Below are 14837 nucleotides of genomic sequence, written 5' to 3' on the forward strand. Positions count from 1 at the left end.
CCATGGAACAACTGGGACCTTTTCAGCTTCCAGGAATTGTGTAGAGATCCGTGCATTATCATGCTGAATCATGAGGTGATGGTGATGGATGAATGGCACGACAATGGGCCTCCAGGATCTCATCATGGTATCTATGTGCATTCAAATTTCCATCGATAAAATGCAATTGTGTTTGTTGTCCATAGCTTATGCCTGGCCATACCATAACCCCACTGCCACCATGGGACAAACTGCTCACCCACACGACGCTATACCATTTGGCCTGTTCAGTTGAAACCGGGATTCATCCGTGAAGAGCACACTTCGCCAGCATGCCAGATGTGCATTCGCCCACTGAATTTGGTTGCAACGCCGAATTCAGGTCAAGACCCTGGTGAGGACAACGAGCACGTAGATGAGCTTCCCTGAGACGGTTTCTGACAGTTAGTGCAGAAATTCTTCAGCTGTCCAGGTGGCTGGTCTCAGATGATCCCGCAGGTGAAGAAGCCGGATGTGGAGGTCCTGGGCTGGCGTGGTTACACGTGGTCTGCGGTTGTGAGGCGGGTTGGGCGTACTGCCAAATTCTCTAAAACAACATTGAGGCGGCTTATGGTAGAGAAATTAACATGACATTTTCTGGCAACAGCTCTGGTGGACATTCCTGCAGTCAGCATGCCAATTGCATGCTCCCTCAAAACTTGAGACATCTGTGGCATTGTGTTGTGTGACAAAACTGCACATTTTAGCGGCCTTTTATTGTCCCCAGCACAAGGTGCACCTGTGTAATGATCATGCTGTTTAATCAGCTTCTAGATATGCCACACCTGTCAGGTGGATGGATTATCTTAGCAAAGGAGAAATGCTCACTAACAGAGATGTAAACAAATTCGTGCACAACATTTGAGAGAAATAAGCTTTTTGTGAGTATGGAACAATTCTGGGATCTTTTATTTTAGCTCATGAAACATTGGACCAACACTTAACATGTTGCGTTAATATTTTTGTTCAGTATATTTAGGGACAGCTGCAATGGGCTGGCTATGCTCCAGCAGCCACCCAACAGTGTTTTTTCCTTCTGTATTCCAAACAAGACCATACATGGTCATGTGAGCAGTGGAAACCATTTAAAACCATTGAATAGTTGGTTGACCCAGTACACTAAGTGGAGGTTCTATGGTCAGGTTCTACTACAGTTTCCCACACAGGGAGGGATCAGCCACCGGCAACAAGGCTCTGATAGCTGATACATCCTGTTTCCTGATCAATATTCAATGTGTGACTGATCAATATTTGGAGCAATCTGCTCACCCAGACATTCATCTATCAATCTATCAGTCTATCTATCCAAAGACACATCCATATAGTTTCTCCCTCCAGCTCTCTTCTCCTACTCTTCCTCCCTTCCTCCACACCTCTTCGTTCTCTCCCTTAATCTCAACATCTTTAAACAACTTGTGTCAGATGGTCTGTACAATATATGTGCAGTGAGAATAGTGTTAGCCCACAATGTGTCTCTGTAATTGATGGATTGCACCGAGTTAGACGATAGCTGAGTTGATTATGCTCAGCGCGTCTCGCAGTGATGATGTCAGGAGAGACAGTAGGGGGTTGGGGACACCAGAGAGTGACGCTTTTGGTTTGAAACTCAGTCTGACAGCTGTCACTATGGAGGGGGAGGGGTATGGGGTGCTTGCTTGTTGGGGTGCGGTCTGGGGGTTGCTTCCCCCACACTCACATTTGAGAAAAACAGAAGTAATCCATACCATGGTCAACACTGACTGCTTTGTGTTGTGTTACAGGTCTGTCCTTTGTGAAAAGATGTAGAATTTCAGTATCCAGTATCACTTGAGATTTTTCAAAGCTTTGGGAATGTAGGCTACATAGTATTGACCACTAAGTAGAGAGCTTATCGAGCATGAGAAAATTTGATCTTTATTTTAAGTTAATCTTCCTTGAAAAAGACAAGGTATTCAATATGCTTGACATGCATTTTTGTGAAGATCTATGAAAACTACATGAAACTTAGCAAATAGAAAACAGTAGCCAGGTTTGTTTCATATGTTTTTATTCCGAAATTAAATGAAAATACATGCGTGGGCAACTTGATATCACTAAGTAAAATGGAACAGTCACGTATAGTTATGTAGGTAGGCTATTATCATTAGAGCAAGCGAACAAAGTCATTTCTTGTGATCTTAAACTTAAGTGGCTAGCTAGACGCCACTGTGGCCCTGCTCTTGTGTGTCTAACTATTGTTGTATTCCATCCCAAGACGACTGCTTTGTGCCAGGGAAAATGTCAATCTAGCTCAAACAACGACTCAACTGATAAAATAATTAATCTTAGCTCTCCCCTCCTTATTACAATTGCTTATGGCTTTGTACTTGAAGTAGCCAATGTCTACGACCGAACAAAACAGCACAATAACTTGGCTCAGGGTATAAAGAATTCATTGATAATAACAGCTACAGCTAAGCCGTTGGGGCGATAGCCAAGAAACACTTCTTCCAATGTAAACATTATTCTTCCTAAATGGTTTATTTAAGATAATTTCCCTGTGAAGATTATTTTCATGTGTTACATTTACGTTTGTGATTAGGTTATGATTGTATAGGATAGCAGCACTGAATACAAATGCAGAGCCTTTGCCTTTCTGTTATTTTACGATAGCTGTTTATCTCTCCAGAGAGAGAGCGAGAGAGCGAGAGAGAGAGAGAGAGAGAGAGAGAGAGAGAGAGAGAGAGAGAGAGAGAGAGAGAGAGAGAATTGTATGTTCGTGAGGTGTTTTAGGCCTCATTCGACATGTGTGTGTGAGTGAGGTGTTTTATTCCTCATACTGTATGTGTGTGTGAGGTGTTTAATGTTATGCGCGTGCGGCACATTACCCGTGTGATAAGAACCACTTCATGGAGTCTTGTGTCTAGGGCTTATCAAACAGCAGATTAGCAAAGCGATTTTCTCCATGCTACAGTTTGGTTTGGCAGGGGTCGCTTCTAAACATGATACTGTGTGTTGTGCGTATGAAAGACAGTGTCAGAGGGGGTGAGGGTTTGCTTCAGAACACTACTCAGACTACTTAGATTTGAATCTGAAGTGTCCATTTCCACCGCTTTGATAGCTAAACCACAGACAGACACACATATTGTGTTGTTCACCCCTGCATCACCTTCCTTTGTGTTAGTGAAATTAATGAAATTAGAAAATATAATTGGATACAGTTATTCTAATCTAGACGTCAAAAAAGTAAGGAGTGTGTGGACCTCCTCAGCAATTTTTGTATTTTTTATTATTGAATATTAAAACATACAATCTACGTGCGGTGAAGCCACTCAACATTTACATTACATTCAGTCATCTAACAGACTCCCATCCAGAGCGACCCACAGACGCAACCAGGATAAACGCCCTGCTCAGGGGCACGTCGACAGATCTCCCACACAGTCAAAATGGGGACCCGAACCAGTGACCTATCAGCCACCGGCCCAAGCTCCCAACCGCCAGGCCACCAACCCTCCAAGATCCCCCCACAGTTCCCTGAGAGCTGCCCCTCAACCATCCGAGACCATTTACATTTGTATTTATTATGGATCCCCATATTCTTCCTGGTGTCCAGCAAAATTAAGACAGTTATATACAGTTTAAGATACTACATGACATTACATTTCAGAACACTTTACCCTATACATTTAGTGTGTTCCCTCAGGCCTCTACTCCAATATCACATATTTACAATACAACATCCATGTGTACGTGTGTGTAGACTGCGTGTCTTATTATGTGCTTGCATCAGTTACCTGATGTGGAATAGAGTTCCATGTAGCCATGGCTCTATGTAGTACTGTGTGCCTCCCATAGTCTGTTCTTGACTTGGAGATTGTTAAGAGACGTTTGGTGGCATGTCTTGTGGGGTATGCATGCATGTCCGAGCTGTTTGCTATTAGTCTAAACAGCATGTCAACACTTCTTACAAAAACAAGTAGTGATGAAGTCAATCTCTCCTTCACTTTGAGCCATGAGAGACTTACATGCATATTATTAATGTTAGCTCTCTGTGAACATTTAAGGGCCAGCCGTGCTGGCCTGTTCTGAGCCAATTGTAATTTTCTGAGGTGGCAAGTGACCACACGGCTGTCCAGGGGAGACAAATCTAGGGCCTGTAGGACCTGCCTTGTTGATAGTGTTGTTAAAAAGGCATAGCATTACTTTATTATGGACAGACTTCTCCCCAGCTTAGCTACTGTTGCATCAACATGTTTCGACCATGACAGTTTGCAATCCAGGGTTACTCCAAGAAGTTTAGTCACCTCAACTTGCTAAATTTCCACATTATTATAAGATTCAGATGAGGTTTAGGGTTTAGTGAACGATTTGTCCCAAATACAATGCTCTTAGTTTTTGAAATTTTTAGGACTAATTTATTCCTTGCCACCCATTCTGAAACTAGCTGCAGCTCTTTGTTAAGTTTTGCAGTTGTTTCACTCGCTGTAGTAGCTGACGTGTATAGTGTTGAGTCATCCGCATACATAGCTACACTGACTTTTAGCCAGTGGCATGTCATTAGTAAAGATTGAAAAAAGTAAGTGGCCTAGACAGCTGCCCTGGGGAATTCCTGATTCTACCTGGTTTATGTTGGAGAGGCGTCCATTAAAGAACACCCTCTGTGTTCTGTTTGACAGGTAACTCTTTATCCACAATATAGCAGGGGGTGTAAAACCATAACGCATACGTCTTTCCATCAGCAGACTATGATCAATGATGTCTAAAGCCGCATTGAAGTCTAACAAAACAGCTCGCAAAATCTTTTTATCATTCATTTCTCTCAGTCAATCATCAGTAATTTGTGTAAGTGCTGTGCTTGTTGAATGTCCTTCCCTACAAGCGTGCTGAAAATATTTTGTCAATTTGTTTACAATAAAATAGCATTGTATCTGGTCAAACACAATTTGAGCCAGTAAAGGGGGCTTTACTATTCTTGGGTAGCGTAATTACTTTTGCTTCCCTCCAGGCCTGGGGGAATGTGTGTATGTATGTGTGTGTCCGCACATGTGTGCGTTTTGAATGTGAGTTTGTATATATGCATGTGTACACTCGTACAAGCACCTATCATCAGCCTCAGCCTCATCAGTGTTCCTTTACTCCCACATTGATCACCATGTATGACAAAATAAGAGGGAACATCACTAGTGGGTAATGTTTTATTACTTTTTCTCTTTCTTTCCTTTCATTCTTTCTCTCTTACCTTCTCTCTCTTTCTGTGTTTCTGGCTGCGTTTCTGTCTGTGCGCATGCACATGTGTTTGTGTTTTTGTTTTTGTATACCTCTATTTACTCTTACCTCTTGGCTTGCCTAATACATGAATCCAGTTGAGTGGCTTTGTGGGGTGAGTTCTTACCTCTTGGCTTGCCTGATACATGAATCCAGTTGAGTGGCTTTGTGGAGTGAGCCACCGACTGATCGCAGGCAGAATCCGTTAAGTGGATCACCATCCAGTGATCAGAGATTACTGTATGTAAGACTCAGCCTGGAACTGTTGCTGCGGGCTGAGGATGGTGCTGAGTTCTAAAGTAAGAAAAGGAAGTTGCGTGCCTTGTAGAGGAGACACTAGTGGAGTATCTTCGAAGTATGGTGTGAGCATGTAGGCATAGAAATGTGTTGATGATGGTCTTTTATTTCATATCAAGTTAATGTGCTCCAATTCTAACACCCCCTTTTCATAGTGGTCTCTCAGCTTTTATACAGTTGAAAACAAGTGACTCTGATATAAATGTGTTATCTGCCCAGAGTCTGTGTGTGTGTGTGTGTGTGTGTGTGTGTGTGTGTGTGTGTGTGTGTGTGTGTGTGTGCGTGTGCGTGTGCGTGTGTGTGTGTGTGCGTGTGTGTGTCAGTCAGAAAGAGGTCAGAGCGTCACATTAGGGACATGTTACTGACAGATGATCAGATCCAGGTTTACTGCCAGGGTATCTTTGAGTTAGACAACTAGAGAGGCTTGCATCACTGAGTTACTAAACTTCCGTTAGTCAGGGCTCGACGAGCACGTGTTTGTATGTGTTTGCGTATTTATGTAATAATAATAATTGGGGGGGGGGGGGGGGTTATGGGAGTGCTGTGGCACCTGTTGTATAGTAGGACACGGACACTTAGTGACACACACATGCATGCACACACACACTCCACACAAAATATACACACAACCTAGAGGTATGTATGTCCTTTAGGATCATGTATCATCAGAGTAGGACAAAAGCCTTCAGAACCCACTGCCCTCTTACCACACACACACACACACACAGACACAGACACAGACACAGACACAGACACAGACACAGACACAGACACAGACACAGACAGACAGACAGACAGACAGACAGACAGACAGACAGACAGACAGACAGACAGACAGACAGACAGACAGACAGTTAGTTAGTTAGTTAGTTAGTTAGTTAGTTGAAGTCGGAAGTTTACATACACCGTAGCCAAATACATTTATACTCAGTTTTGAACAATTCCTGACATTTAATCCAAGTAAAAATTCCCTGTCTTAGGCCAGTTATGATCACCACTTTATTTTAAGAATGTGAAATATCAGAATAATTTATTTCAGCTTTTATTTCTTTCATCACATTCCCAGTGGGTCAGAAGTTTACATACACTCAATTAGTATTTGGTAGCATTGCCTTTAAATTGATTAACTTGGGTCAAACGTTTCGGGTAGCCTTCCACAAGCTTCCCACAATGAGTTGGGTGAATTTTGTCCCATTCCTCCTAACAGAGCTGGTGTAACTCAGTCAGGTTTGTAGGCCTCCTTGCTCACACACGCTTTTTCAGTTCTGCCCACAAATCTTCTATAGGATTGAGGTCAGGGCTTTGTGATGGCCACTCCAATACCTTGACTTTGTTGTGCTTCAGCCATTTTCCCACAATTTTGTAAGTATGCTTGGGGTCATTGTCCATTTGGAAGACCCATTTGCGAGCAAGCTTCTTGACTGATGTCTTGAGACGTTGCTTCAATATTTCCACATAATTCTCCTGCCTCATGATGCCATCTATTTTGTGAAGTGCACCAGTCCCTTCTGCAGTAAAGCACCCCCACAACATGATGCTGCCACCCCCGTGCTTCAGGGTTGGGATGGTCTTCTTAGGGTTGCAAGCATCCCCCTTTTTCTTCCAAACATAACGATGGTCATTATGGCCAAACAGTTCTATTTTTGTTTCATCAGACCAGATGACATTTCTCCAAAAAGTACGATCTTTGTCCCCATGTGCAGTTGCAAACCGTAGTCTGGCTTTTTTATGGTGGTTTTGGAGCAGTGGCTTCTTCCTTGCGGAGGGGCCTTTCAGGTTGTCATTATAGGACTCGTTTTACTGTGGATATAGAGAATTTTGTACACATTTCCTCCAGCATCTTCACAAGATCCTTTGCTGTTGTTCTGAGATTGATTTGCACTTTTTTACACCAAAGTACGTTCATCTCTAAGAGACAGAACATGTGTCCTTCCTAAGTCTGCTGGGTGGTCCCATGGTGTTTATACTTGCGTACTATTGTTTGTACAGATGAACATGGTACCTTCAGGTGTTTGGAAATTGCTCCCAAGGATGAACCAGACTTGTGGAGGTCTACAATTTATTTTCTGAGGTCTTGGCTGATTTCTTTTGATTTTCCCATGATGTCAAGCAAAGAGGCACTGAGTTTGAAGGTAGGCCTTGAAATACATCCACAGGTACACCTCCATTGACTCAAATGATGTCAATTAGCCTATCAGAAGCTTCTAAAGCCATGACATCATTTTCTGGAATATTCCAAGCTGTTTAAAGGCACAGTCAACTTAGTGTATGTAAACTTTTGACCCACTGGAATTGTGATACAGTGAATTATAAGTGAAATAATCTGTCTGTAAACAATTGTTGGAAAAATAACTTGTGTCATGCACAAAGTAGATGTCCTAACCGACTTGCCAAAACTATAGTTTGTTAGCAAGAAATTTGCGGAGTGGTTGAAAAACAAGTTTTAATGACTCCAACCTAAGTGTATATAAAATTCCGACTTCAACTGTAAATACACCCACACCCACACAGCAACTATAATCAAATGCAACAACTACTTTAAATTGTCAGCCTCCCTGGCTGCAATTTATTAGTGGAGAATGTTTTTATTAGGACAACGAGAGGTATTCTTACTAGAAAAGTCAGATTTTAATGAATATGCTCTGATTTAGAAAGGTGACTGCTTGCACTGTCAACCTGTGCCCCTTGCCAGGGCCGTTTCTAGCGTTTTGGGGGCCCTAAGCAAGATTTGGTTGGCGGCCCCAATATCACCCAACTCGCGGTCAAAACAGTGCAGCTTGTCCTTCAATTCTACACATTTTTCCATGGGGTTAGGGTGACCAAATGTCCCGGATTGTGTTGGACAGTCCTGCATTTTGGCGTTTTGTTTTACAATCATGTCCTGGATTTTATCATCAAGTTCAAACACCACTAATTTCGAGAAAAAAAAGGTTGATTTGTCCCGTATTTCAGTCAGACATTCCAACCTGTCTCTTGCAGTCACGTTGTGCTTCTGAAAATATATACATCATAAGGATGTTGTACTGGTTGAACACTTCTCAAATCCTTGTTGTGATCTGATATTTTGATATTTCGGACTGAATTCCAGCTCAATTGGAGAGGACAGTTTGGCGTAACTACATCTAAAAAGCTGCTTCTGATGAAGAGCTACAAAAGTAAGTAAATAGTCATATTAGACTGAAAAGATGTGATTTTGTCACTTGTGAGGCGCTCCATGCTCATTAGTTGCTTATTCAACTTATTTGCTGCAACTTCACTCAATCCTGTTTAATATTGGATTGTTTTACATTCCCTGAGACCAACCAGAAAATGATTCCTTGGCCAAATATTCCCAGATTTTCATAAAACAGCCACACATGTGGTCTTTCGTTTCATGGGTCACTACACTTTGCATGACGCAGAAGAATAGGCTATAAGTTGCTTCAATTAGCTTGTTTGGTGAAGTGGGAGCAGGGGTGCAGTGCTGCCAGAGCACACCAGAGCGTCAGTCCGCCATTTTTCACTCCCCACAATGGTGCTCTTTTAGTAAAGTTAGATCAAAGCTGAATCAATGTCTTGGAAGATCACATGATTAATTGGTATTCTACATAACATAACTAAATATAATAGCATGGTATAATGTTACTGTTATACCAAAAACACTTAGCCATTTCTTATGAGATTTTAGCATGGTTAGCTGAATAGTCCAAAAATAATTATCATGCGGACAAAACTCAACAGCACGCGCCATTAGCCAGAATTTGCTTCGATTTAAACAAAATACAGGAAGGCTAATAGTTTGTGAACACCATCTGCTCTAATTTGCTAACAAAAAAGTAATTGAAGAAATTCTAAATGTATATTCCCATGAAACTGATTGAGATCAAATTATTGGCATGTGATGCTGGCAACATTTTGCACTGTCCCGAGAATGTCCAGCAAAATCATCCTGTTGTCCGGCATTTTTTTTAAAAAATGTGGTCACCTTACATGGGGTGTAGATAATATGTTGCAGTTTTAAAGCTAATTTCCTGCAATTTTACACATTTTGCCATGACTTATGCCATATTGATATGATATCTGAGTGCGAATGACTAACAAAATAGTTGGATAGACTAACTTACCTAGCAATCTATATAATGTTAGCTGACATGGGTTAATTAAGTGACTTTCAGTGACTGACAACAAGAGGAAAACTGCTGATGCAGAACCAAATTCCGAAATTGCACGTTGGGTATTCTACTATCCTAGATAGTTGAGACCCCGGCTGACTTCCCCCTAAAAATTATGTTGCTTATGTCTAGAAACGGCACTGCCCCTTGCCCCACAACCACATTCTTTCTTGTTCATTCATCCTTCTCTTTCTTATACTATCACTCTCTCCCTCTACTTTTTTTCATCTCACTACTGCCACCTGTCTTGTCTCTATGTACCCACAGTTATTGGCCGGCTCTCATTGGAGTAGACGGTGGCCAGTCAAATGCTGGCATTGTGGTCCAGAGGGAGGGGCATATAAAATGATTCCTGGATATTCATGAGGACGAGCTGTAGCTTTGAGTGCTCTATCATAGACTGAGCCACAACAGTTAAGACCTCACTGGCTGGAGTCTCAACACTGCTGTTAGAGGGAAAGTCAGCAAGAGCATGAGAGAGACACACAGATAGAGACCGAGACACACAGAAACAAAGACAGACACACACAGAGAGTGACAGGGAGAGCTAGAGAGAGAGGGAGACACTGTTGCTCCAGTGAAAGTGTGTCAGAGAGGAAAACAGAGATTGAGAAAGAAAAGGAGACAGACCAACTAAAGAAAGAGAGAGAGAAAGCTCAAAGGGATCTTTGCTAGTGAGCAGGTTTTCTCCTCAGAGTATGGTGGCAAAGAGCACATGGATTTAGTAGAGCTGTACCTCCCTGAGTGTTTCACCTATCACTCTGACACTGAGTAAGTACATGCACTATTCTGATCCATCTTCTGTATGTATATTATCTGTCTGTAGAGTGTAAAGAAAGTGTAATAGCACAGTAATGTTATCTAGGCAATGGTAAGCGTTGAACTATGTACATGTGCAGTGCACTACTGTTTGCAGTCTCGTTCTCAAATTAAGATCATAGTTTTGGAGTTTTTATTTGCTATTTGGTGTGATGGCAGCTTCTATGTCAGCATAAGCACCTCTGTGTAAAACAGAGGTAGTGGGAGCAAGTGTACCTCTTGGATTTTTGCTGAAAAAGAGAGTGTCTGAATGAGAGGATGAGGACTTTGACGGATGAGACCCATACCTGCATTGTGCATGCAGAGCTAAGGTCTGAAAGTGAGGGAGGGGAGGAAGAGAGAGTGATAATGTGAGGGAATGAAAGGTAGAGTTGGAAGAGTGAGAGAGAAAAACTATACTTTAGAGAGAGGTGAGCTTCTCTATGTCACTGGTGTTTTTAGCTATTTGTTGCACCACTGCAAAGCAAACCCTGTCTTGAACACAATGTCAAAATGTAGATTTTCTATTAAAAATACATGAGATGGCCATTAACAATAACTAGTAATGCTGCATAGTTCTAGATTGGTCTGGAACTCACCTTTCTGGTCAAAATCGATATTAATTGCTGAGGTGTACTCACTTTTGAGGACACAAATTAAACAATATTGGCACCATTTCATGTAACTGACAACATTCTTTTCAGCCAAGCGTCCTCTGAGTGATGCAGAGACACCATTAGAATGTTTGCAGTCTCGTTACTTCAGCAGAGGAAATCGATACTTTGTCTGGATAGGCCAGAAAATGTGATACGTCACTACCTATGCAAATGTAGGGTGTGCAACCTGACACAGAGTGGAATCAGAAAAACAGACAGATGAGGCTTTCTGGCACTATAAGACACTGGACCCTGCGACATTCACAGAGTGCTCTGTACACCAAAATATCTGTCGGAACTGCTTCAGAACCTCTTAAAGTAAATAGGGGACTTAACATCTAAGAGGTTTTAACCCTGTGATAATATTAGACAACAGCTCAGATAAGACCCTAACCAGAGGATAGCAGGAGATTAGACAGAGAGGGAGAGTGACTGTAGAGGATGTGGAGACAGAGCATGTTTTTATGTTTTTGTGTAACTGTATGTTGTGTTAATATACAGTGTTAATATACAGTTATAAGAAAAGTCTTACCATGTTTGGTAGCAAAAATATGAAGAGCGATTATTTTCACCTGTTATTACATTAGCGTCAGATACTTTTTTTAAATGAATTGCTTTAATATGCTAATAAAGCTTTTTGAATCGAAATTGAATTGAATTTAACAGCAAGTCAGAAATGGAGAGGGATAGAGAAAGATGGAGTAGAGAGGGGAGACAGGAAGTGAGGGAAACAAAGATAGGGTGAGAGCAAGAAAGCAAAAGAGATAAAGAGAGACTTATCAAACTGGTTTGACCCAAGCCCATTGAGACACTTAAACTAAGACTCTTATCGGTGGTGCTGGTTTTTCAGCTCAGGACTGATACCTCCTCATCTCCTATTGATACATTAGGAATCACTGTACACGCATCTCCTCTGACACAAACCACTGACCAGGGGGTTATGGATTAGGGATAGGGGTTAGGGGTAATTGAAGAAGTAATTTACATTTGAGTAATATGTGTCTCTTAGAGCCTCTTCACACTTACTATACATTTTGTAAAAATACTATCGGCTACACATATTACTCCAATGTAAACTTGCGTACTTGCTACGTCTTTTATTGAGTTTTCAACTGAAATTACAGTAACAGCCTGTTACATTCTTTCATTTTCGCAGTAGCTGCTTGCTGCACCGAGTCACGTAAAATGATGGGAGCCCATTCCCACCACCAAAAGCATGTAAAATGTAGATCATACAAATAGGATATGTTTTTAAAAAAAAAGTATTATTGTGTGGTGAGACAACAAAGTGAAAATAACTGTGATTGGACAAAAAGTAACAGGGTTGAGCTCGCTGTCTGCAGGGTTGTATCATTTGGGTCTTTGCATCTGTAATTAAAAAGTTACTCACACAGTATGTCATCACTATTGTGTTGATTGATTAATTAATTCCAATCAATCATTTTGGATTAAAAAGGGCCTAAATTTGATCCCATTTAAACATTTTCAGAACCTTTTCAGAACCTGTTTTTATAGCCTATTTTAGGCTATAAAAACAAGACGTTACATTTCCCCTGGCCAGGCCATGGTGCGATCCCATAGGCTTCTCTAGGCTACCTGCAGCTGTGGTTGTTATCAGTAGGCTATAGTTGATCAAACTGAAGCACAGACTAATTGTGCTCGTTGACAAATCATGAGGCATTTTCTTTTATTGGTGGGTTTCCATATAAAACAGCTCGTTGTGGTGAATACCCACATTTTCAATCGCAATTTGCTTTTACCATGATTTGCATGATATTGATAAAAATGAAGCCTGGTTTGTTGTCATGTTGTACGGTAGGCCTGCTGTACTTTTATTATCACATGAGAGGGTTAATCATTATTATTCAATGTAATATGTGTAATATGTTTTAAAAGACAAGTTTATGTCATTGATGAATAGTTTGTTCTTACTCGCTAGTGGCTACTGTGATATTTACGGTCAATTTGAGGTGCGGACCAAGAATGTCGAGTTGCCAGCCACAACGACAGGTAAGGCAGGGTTGTAATGTGAATTGAAAAGTAGAATTGTCTTTCATCATCCCGCTCCTCAGACTCTCCATTGTATCTCATAGTGGGAATAGAGCCTAAAAAAGGGTGCATAGCTAGAGTAACCTACATCCACATGAACCTATACCTAACATCTTAGATACATTTTGTAATGTTTGAAAAATCTTTTTTCAGAATTGACTATTAAACTAAAATGAAATGAACCCAAATAATCAATTTATTGAGACATTCCCTCTCTCCCTCTACCTCTCGTTTTGCTTCGCGGTGTGTGTGGTGTGTGTGTGTGTGCGTGCGTGCGTGCGTGCGTGCGTGCGTGTGTGCGCGTCCGGCTCTTGTCTGGTTGGTCATTGGCTGTATTGTGACTGCTCATTTGAGAGTGAGTGTTGCCTCCTCTCCTTTCTTTCTACACACCCCGGGTTAATGGCCCAGCGATAGACCCCTTTCTCTCTCTCAGCTTCCATGTTTATCCCCCTCTCTCTCTCTCTCTCTCTCTGTCAAATAGAGTTGTTTTGGATATGGGCAGACAGAGAGTGTTACACACACACACACACGCACACACGCACGCACACACACACACACACACATACACACACACACACACACACACACACACTGTTGTTTGATAATGTACCTCTGAGTCTGTGATTTACACCCAGCGTCTATGGGAACTGCACTGACAGGGCTTTGATTAGCTTTTATGAAGAGCTGTAGATTATAGATCTGTCAGGTTAGATATCACACCACGTCTTACCATTCCACTCTAATGCTATTGCATTATGAGAGAAAAATCTACTGCCACTAAGTAATGGGAGAATGCCTCAATTCAGGTCTAGGTGGAGCTGACACAGCAATATCTACCTTTGTGATGGATAGCTGATGAGAGAACAAAATGGTCTCCTCACACTCCCTTGTCCTCTGCCAGCTTTATTGGACCACTTCGGAGTGAACAATATATCAGTTTATCTATTTTAATATAAAACTGAAGTAGAATGAGGTTGAAGTTTGAATTGACTCTCTCTGAGTTTTTACCCCCCCCCCCCCTCTCTCTCTCTCTCGCTCTTTCAATCTCTCTCTCTCTGTGGATTTTGAGGGGCGATAGAGCGTGGTCATGGTTGACTCTGGTGGTGTTTAGGGCAGCCAGATAGTTTGCCTGTCAAATGAGTGGTGGTCATGACCGTGTGGATTTACATGGCAGGAACAGAGCTTGGGTTGGGGGTATGGTGACACACGATGGCATGCAAGCATGTGTGCGTTTTTGTTCAAGTGTTTACGATGACACATGACCACATTTGAAAGCATGTCTGAGAATGAAGTGTGAATGAAGTGTGACGTGTGTACAGTATGTGTAGGTGGTAGGAGCCTATGGTCACATGGGTCAGCATGTACGTGTGCCTGTGTGTGTGTGAGCATTATTTTAGAATACTGTCATGTGCATTGTAGCCCACTTTAGGGGGATCAACATACCTCCATACAGTAGAATGTGAAAGCACAGTTTGTACTAGCATAGAAACACAACACATTCACAAAATGAATACCTCTACAACGCTCAACTAGACAGAGTTAAAAATCTAATCTATAGACTTTGTTTAGGTAACTGAACACAATTGGTTATATCTACTACAGCCGGAGGCATCCGCTTGGTCCTAAAGCACACCATTGGCTC

General features: G+C 41.7%; 1 protein-coding gene across 2 annotated transcripts in view; it reads left to right on the forward strand.

Moving 5' to 3' along the window:
• The window catches only part of LOC129825197 (estrogen-related receptor gamma-like), a 39039-nt gene that overhangs the window by 2759 nt on the left and 21443 nt on the right, over positions 1-14837 (forward strand). The window contains exon 1 of one of the 2 annotated variants that reach the window (XM_055885096.1): positions 9959-10463. The exons of the other annotated variant lie outside the window; for it this stretch is intronic. Within the exon in view, the coding sequence (XP_055741071.1) occupies positions 10408-10463 (56 nt within the window). The 5' untranslated portion in view covers positions 9959-10407. Of the gene's footprint in view, positions 1-9958; positions 10464-14837 lie in introns of those variants that run through there. 2 annotated transcript variants of the gene reach the window in all.

This window comes from Salvelinus fontinalis, chromosome 27 (genome assembly GCF_029448725.1).
Source record: "Salvelinus fontinalis isolate EN_2023a chromosome 27, ASM2944872v1, whole genome shotgun sequence".
NCBI classification, from domain to species: Eukaryota; Metazoa; Chordata; class Actinopteri; order Salmoniformes; family Salmonidae; genus Salvelinus; species Salvelinus fontinalis.